This window comes from Atractosteus spatula, chromosome 4 (genome assembly GCF_055471065.1).
Source record: "Atractosteus spatula isolate fAtrSpa1 chromosome 4, fAtrSpa1.hap1, whole genome shotgun sequence".
NCBI lineage: Eukaryota > Metazoa > Chordata > Actinopteri > Semionotiformes > Lepisosteidae > Atractosteus > Atractosteus spatula.
This window is the reverse complement of record NC_142709.1, coordinates 18,429,721-18,437,125: the sequence shown is the minus strand read 5'-3', so window position 1 is coordinate 18,437,125 and position 7,405 is coordinate 18,429,721. Positions and strand designations below refer to the sequence as shown.

The 7,405-nt window shown below is 37.7% G+C and overlaps 1 protein-coding gene across 1 annotated transcript; it reads right to left on the bottom strand.

Moving 5' to 3' along the window:
* Positions 1 to 254: 254 nt before the first annotated feature.
* ccdc122 (coiled-coil domain containing 122) lies at positions 255 to 5,697 on the bottom strand. The gene is made up of 5 exons (XM_088914960.1): positions 5,640 to 5,697; positions 4,644 to 4,750; positions 3,931 to 4,329; positions 3,126 to 3,242; positions 255 to 404 (listed from the first exon to the last, which is right to left on the bottom strand). The coding sequence occupies exons 1-5, from the start codon at positions 5,695 to 5,697 to the stop codon at positions 255 to 257; spliced, it is 831 nt and encodes a 276-aa protein (XP_088771086.1).
* Positions 5,698 to 7,405: the final 1,708 nt, after the last annotated feature.

Genomic DNA, 7,405 nt, shown 5'->3' with positions numbered 1-7,405 from the left:
TGCTGATACGTGTTTGGGTTTGTTGGTGCTTGTGTGGTTAGCAATAAAGTAACATACTGTACATATTACAGTTGTATATAGTAATTGCTATATGCAATCAAAATGGTCGATTTGATCTTTACATTTATTTTTTAAATGTTTGACTTTATGGATTTAGATAGGATTTCAGTTGTTATTTTTTAGTCAGTGTAAACATTTTGATGTTCTGTTTTACAACAAATTGCTGCATAAAAGTGAACTGTAGTCACAGTTATTCAATCTGTTGCTGGAAGACATTTTCTGAGATCTTCTGCTTTTTTCTTCATCTGAAGTATATCCGCATTCATCTGCCTTTTGTCAGACTGGGCTTTCTTCAACTGACAATGGAGACGCTTAAGAATTGCTTCACACCTCCTGTTTTCAATCTGCGAGTAAAGGAAATACAGACTATGTGATCAGTAATCGTAAAAAATGGTGTCATTTTCCAAGACATAGAAGTAGCTTTTTATTGCACACTGTAGCTGTTTCCAGTTTCCCCAGATATGGGTAGTCTTACTAAAGGGGATCACCCAACTCTTTCTTTTAATCCCCTCCAAATTTCTAACTGGGAACAAATCGTTAACTAATCGGTCTTTACGGCTACAATCTTCATGCATGCAATGGTTGGGAGAGATGGGGACAGCAAATGCCAGAGACACCTGCCATTCTTCACACTGTGAATCCTGCAGTCTCAACAGTAGAATTGCATGTAGGGGAAGAGTTACTCATCTCTCACTGATAAAACTAAAAATTGACAAGTACAAAAACGAATAACAGAGGTTCTCTCTGTAGCTAAACAAAGGAAACCTGGTAACGGGACCCCACCCAGTTATGCTGGTATATGGAAATATGTGTAGCACTTCTTGGGGAATCCCACTCACAGCAGCTGAATTACAAAGCCTAGACTCGTATTGGTGCTGTCTGCGCCATAGAAATTCAATGAAACATTTATATTAATCCCTGCAATGGCTGAGCTTCTCAAAATCCCATCAATGGGATTCTTTTTCGATTTCTGCTATTACCTTGTAATGTCTGCACAGTGAGATGGAATTACTAAATTAAATAAAGGCTCAATCTGATTAATACATTTTGGAGCTCTTGAACACTTTCAACATTTATTAATCTTGACTTGCTGAAAAATGGCAGTTTCTTAAAAGGCTTAATATGTTAATTAAAAATAGCATTCATGAACAACAGCCAAATTATTGCAATACAGGACAGAGACATACCTATTTTGTTCCTACTAAGTTTTTCCTCTGTTGTAAATGGTTTATTCAAAATAAATATAGCTTTATAAAGATCTAGGTCTCATATTTTTCTGTCAAGGTGTGCAAACAATTTTCTTCAATTTTATTCTAACCTCATTTACCTCATCTTCTAACCTCATCTTTGTTTACATGTATATATACCACCCCAAGATGTTTAATATGTTGTTGTAAATAAGGGGGTTGGGAATAATTCTATCAAATCTCACATCCTGACACCATCTTGTTATGCAAGCAAATGGCAGAAAATGTACAATAATTACACCCCCTTTAGTCAGGGAATACTGAGGATAACATGGCATGTGCGTTCTTAGTTTTTCCAGTACAGCTTGATGAACCACCAGGTGGCAAACTGAAAAGGCCAAAGAAAGCAACGAGCACAAGACAAGATACACCACAGACAACATCAAGACACACACAGACAAACACACACTCAAACCAGGGCCAGTTTTTCTTGGAAGACAGTGAAACCACCAGTATGCCTTTGGATTGTGGGAGAAAAATGGAGCGCCCAGAGGAAACGCACATGAACACAGTAAGATCATACTAAAACTCCATGCTGATAGCACCCCAGGAACCCCCAAACCCAGAGCTCCAGAGCTGTGAGACAGCAATGCAGACTACTGTGCCACTATTCCATCCATTTAAAATCCATTTATCACAAAACATTGCACATGTTTTTTACAGACATTTGCATTTCTGTGAGGTCTTAAACAGATACAGAAAACAGAACTCTCTGAAACTGAGACACAAAACACCTCACAAGGACGAAGTGGGAACCCGTGTGCTGTCAAATAAAGTTCATGCCTTGGATCCCTCTCTCTAAACCCCTCTTAAAATGGATGTTAAGTGAAAGGTACTGTAAACCATTTCCCTATTGCAAACAATGCATTATTTAAACAATGAGAGATTTCACGATACAGGAAATAATACAGTGTTGCAATTTACATGTACAGACATTTACAATACAAACATACAATACATAAATACATTTACAATACAAACATATTACAGGACAACTACAAATATAAAACAAAAAATATTGAGAGATAGGCTCACTCTCTCTTCCTCAGGCTGTGATAAGAGATCACATACTGGGCTGGAGCTCTGTTGAATTCCCTCCCCCCTCCCCCAGTATGAAAGGACGTTGTGTGGGACTTCCGGGATTAGATTTGATATTTTAGGGAAAAATGTTTGTCTTATCCCAGAGTATTTCTCACAGTGCAGCAGAAACCGCATCTTTGTCTCTGCTTCTCCCTGCAGGCAGTGGGAGCACAGTCTGTCCTCTCTGGTCAGCCAGGTCTGCCACAGGGCCCAGATACACTTGTTCCTTTGCGATTCCCATTTCTGATATCATTTCTACCCATCTAAGGTATAGCCGATGTATCCTGCCTAGTTCCTATTCCCAGCTCCCATGAACACTGTCTAAATAACCTCATCAAGAATAATTTGTTTTCTGTTTAATATTGGGGTTCTAAGAGAGCTGACTTAGTGATCTGACTCAAAATTAGTTCAGTCTGTTTACACATTCGTAGAATGTTAATTGTTCTAACCAATTTTAGTAGTTTTGATGTAAAATCCATCCAAGTAGCTGCCCTCCAAACCGCAACAATATAATTATAAAAATTATAAAAAAAAAACATTTATATTTTTATATAATCATTTCATACCATCATTTACAAAAACCAAAGATTATCTCATGCTTTGAAACAGTGATGTAAATGCATGGACTTATATCACTAGAAAAAATCTTAAATAAATGTTTCACAAAAAGTTGATGGTAATCTTACTTTTCTTATGAATTCATACATTCTGATTTTATTTTTAATGAAGTGTTCTGACCTCAATATCCATTTTTAGCTGTGCATGAATATCCTGTTCTTTCAACAACAGTGCAGTCTTGTCGCGGATAGTATTCCTCATCTTAGAAATCTGTACCTTTATGTCATCAATTTCCCTCTGTTCAGAAACAAAAGTTGAAAACTTTTCTGCAGACTAAAAAGCAATTTGCATGAAAAGATGTACTGAATTTTTAACAACCTCTCAGTAAAAACTTACATCTTTCAAGAAACTATAAATAACCATAAAATGAAAAAACACCTACAATATAAACAAAATAAGTATTTCATTAATGTAATGCAGACAGGGCAGCTTTTATTAATATCATGAGTTTATGACTAAACACTTCTGACTTCAAGGCCATTAGATGCAATGACTTTCATAGCATTTCTTCTAAGACCTCTAATGAAGTACGGTACTCTTTAAGCAGAGCGCTGGCACTGTGGCTAAGGATCTCCATCTGTGGCTGGAAGGTTGCCAGTTCAAATCCCGCAGCCGGCAGAGGAATCCTACTCCGCTGGGCCCCTGAGCAAGGCCCTTAACCCCAACTGCTCCAGGGGCGCCGTATAAATGGCTGACCTTGCGCTCTGACCCCAAGCTTCTCTCCCTGTCTGTGTGTCTCATGGAGAGAAAGTTGGGGTATGCAAAAAGACCAATTCCTACTGCGAGAAATTGTATATGGCCAATAAAGTAATCTTATCTTAAGATGGATGTAATCTCTTTTCTAGATCTGATGTTTCATTCAAACAAAGAACTTTGAATTTAATTTTAGCGCTACCTGGATTTACAAAAAACAAAGTCAGCTCGCCTGTGCTTGCCGGATTACAATTCCGTCTGGTCTTTGGAGGTCAGTTCTCAGCTCCTCCATTTTCACTTTAAGCTTCTTAACCGAGTCGGCCTTCTTGCAGCGTTTCTTCTGTGCCGCGGCTCTCCCCTCCCTGCGAGAGACCACATCCCTGTGAGCCGCCATTTTATTCCGGTAGGTGTTGTACCCCGCCAGCAGCAGCTGGAAGTTTTCCTCCTCCTGCTCGATCTGGAGCCGCAGCTCCACGTTCTCCTTGTAGAGAGCTCGGGACCGGGCTTCCTCGCACTCGGACTGCTTCTGCAGCGCTGCCATTTCGTGGACCAGCCTGAGGTTTTCCATCTCGGCCGTGTGCAGCTCAAGTGAGACTGACTCGCTCTTCACCTCTAGTTCTGAAACTTGAATCTGAAAAGAGAAGACTGGGAATCACTTGCTTAATAAAGCTTAGGCCTACTCTGTGAGTTCTTGCTTGTGTAATGCTGCACGTTTAAGTTTTATGAACATTTTCTAGATTTCCATCTTTTGATTAGTTGGCAGTGAAGGATTCCTCCCTCAATGTTCACACTGAGACTTGACATGTATACATGAACTTCATACAGTACTATTTTAACACTTTTTTTTGCTACATACCATTTCCACACAATACATATCGGTAAAGCTTTGTTTTCAGCATTTAGAGAAACACGACATTACTGATTATTTAAATCTTTAATGATCACCTTGAAGAGAGCCAAAAACTTCCTGTGTTCATTGATTTCATTAGTTTGCTTTTCCTCATGTTGAGACACCTTTTCAACTGCATCCTTCAGCGGGGAGCCTGGTAGTTCTGTTTCAGAATGCAAGTTTCATTAGCAATCCTAACATTTCTTGTAACTCCCTACGGAGAAGAAACTGAATCTGCTACAAACAGAGGACGCTGGCACAATATTGAATATAATTCTATGATAAATGAATTTAATTACAGGGAAACTTTTTTCTTACGCCTGAGCTATCACACGTAGTTTGTGTGCATGAAAGGTCCATTTATTATCATAAAGCTGTTTAATTTTGGTAAGGTGACAACAATCCTGACTCTAGGTCACAAGAAAGGAAAAAAAAATCCCGACAGTCCATCATAGGGTGCACAAATATAGGTGCATTTTAGAGATCCCAAATATCACAGTCAGCATAGCACGTTTCACCACAGCAACTGGTGAAAATCCCAGGTTTTCAGGTTTAACTTCAGGTCTCCATAGCCATTAGACAGAGGCGATAACAGCTGCAGTACATCTCCATAATGATTACTATGGTTCTAATAATACTAGTGTGTGACTAAAAATATCACTATTGAAGACAATTTGTGGCTACATATTTTACTGGAGTAGATTCGAGAAAACTGAAATCTGCTACGTTTCTTATTAAAGTCACGTCAACTATCTCGCCAAAACAAATGACTGTAGATGTGAAGCATCATTTATTATTGATAGTGATAGACCCGGAGATGTCAACGACAAAACGAGTGAGGTCTACAAGAAAAAAAGGGAAGACACGTTTCCAGGCGTGGAATTTGTGATAGAAATTGCTTGCTGAGGAACACACGAAGCAGCTGAAAACGATTCACCGAGAAGCACGATTTGGTTTCGCTACCACTTTTATGTGGGAACCTATAGCTTCACTTCCACATGTTAGGCCACGTATCACACCGGTTACATTTAAATATATATATTCTAATTTACCTTCCTGAGACTTTATTTGTTTCTGGTCCTGTTTATATTCACTATTTTTTGTCGTCATAACGTAGACAAACCTGAAGCCCAAAACTTCAAGCGCGAGCGACTTCAGCGGAAGTTTTCAATTCAAACGGAAGAGTTTGGTTGTAATTGTTACTTTATTAGCGGCTTACTAAATACTCCTTGTTTTATAGAATTAAAGAAAGTGAGCAGAAGTATATAAACCTTATTAATAATCGATTGAGCATCTAATTAAAACAGTTAAAAAACTATTTCAAAACTATTTTAGAGCCCAGTTTTATACATAGCAAATCGAAAACGCATCTAGTTTTACGTGTATGAAACAACAGTATACCCAACACGTGGCACACTATATGGAGTTTATGGCGATCGAATAAATGTATAATTGTACATGGAAATTACTTGTCTTTTTCATCCATTATTATTATAATGCACAAAATCTACTTCTACAACTAAACTACTAAAATATTTACTTCTGTCGGTTTATATGAGGTTTACTGCAATGTAAATTTTACAGCTGTAATATCATTAATATCATATCATAGCAGATCTGCTGCCTTCTTAATGCTATACAAGAATCGGCTCAAGAAAGCACTAGACCGAAGCTCACAGATATGTTTTCTGTTGACCAAAACGTTCTGCTTGAGAAGAAACTCGGTAAACCATAAGAGATTCACAAAGCGGAAGTGCTGCTTTGCGAATTTGATATGTGATCAAATAGATGACTAAAGAACCTCTTCCCAAACACGTCAGTTTACCTACAAAATTAAATACAACTACAATAAATGCTTCGAATTTGTCTTCCATCACAATTCAAATTATGTCTGACTTTTACTTACGGGGCCAAAAGGTCGTTAGTGTATCTTTTAAGAAAAAGCACCATTTTTCTTACCTACTCATCCATCGCACATGATTCATTGCAAACGAAGGTGCATACAGTTAATGTCTTGAAAGTAACAAGTTTTTATAGGACTTGTAGATTAATAACAAACGATCATGTTTACTAAATGTGACTGCCCCTTATCCGTGTTGTCATCATTGCTCAGAAAAAACTACCAGCAACACACTTTTCTTGTTTACTCTTTCTAATAAATCATTAGTATTTTAACACCTGTGGGGATGGGTTGAACTGTAAATGAACTATTTTAATCCTCTCCCTCCGCTGCTGATAATTTAGAGAAGCCTAGTACACACGCAATGTTAGTACCCTTAAGATTTAGAGCTGTTGACCCCTGTGCTATAACCTGTGTCGAAAGAGGAAGGGAAAAATGCTGAGTAAGGAACTGAAGTCAACTGAGACAAAAGAAGGTGAAAAGTGATCTGGTCACGCATGATCATGACAAAAATAATCATGAGAAACGGGCTTTGGAGTAGAAGGCTGCTATAAGTAGGATACCAAGCAGAAAGACAAGAATTTCCGTGGTCTGTCATAGTTCTGCTTATTCCTAGGTTATGAGTTAAGCACTAGTTAACTCATGAAGTTAGCTAAGACTGATTACTTAAAAAAATCTTCTCAGCTACAATTAATTAAATTAATTAATTAAATTAATTAATAGCAATGAACCAATTTCTGACACTTTGATTAATGATACATTTAGTAAACATTTCATACATTTAGCTCAAAGTTAATTAGATAAATAATATTCATTTCTCCAAGCCCTTGATTTTAAAGAGCTTCTTTTTAAAAGATGAGATGCCTCTCAGATATCAATTTAAGATATCAAGGCACCTCTTGAAGACGTGTTAATGAC

Coding starts and splice junctions, on each gene's coding strand:
- ccdc122 (XM_088914960.1), bottom strand. CDS start 5,697: ATGACGACAAAAAATAGTGAATATAAACAGGACCAGAAACAAATAAAG. Junction 4,330..4,643: donor AGTTTTTGGCTCTCTTCAAG/GTGATCATTAAA, acceptor TTCTCTTTTCAG/ATTCAAGTTTCAGAACTAGA. Junction 3,243..3,930: donor TTGTAATCCGGCAAGCACAG/GCGAGCTGACTT, acceptor GTTTCTGAACAG/AGGGAAATTGATGACATAAA.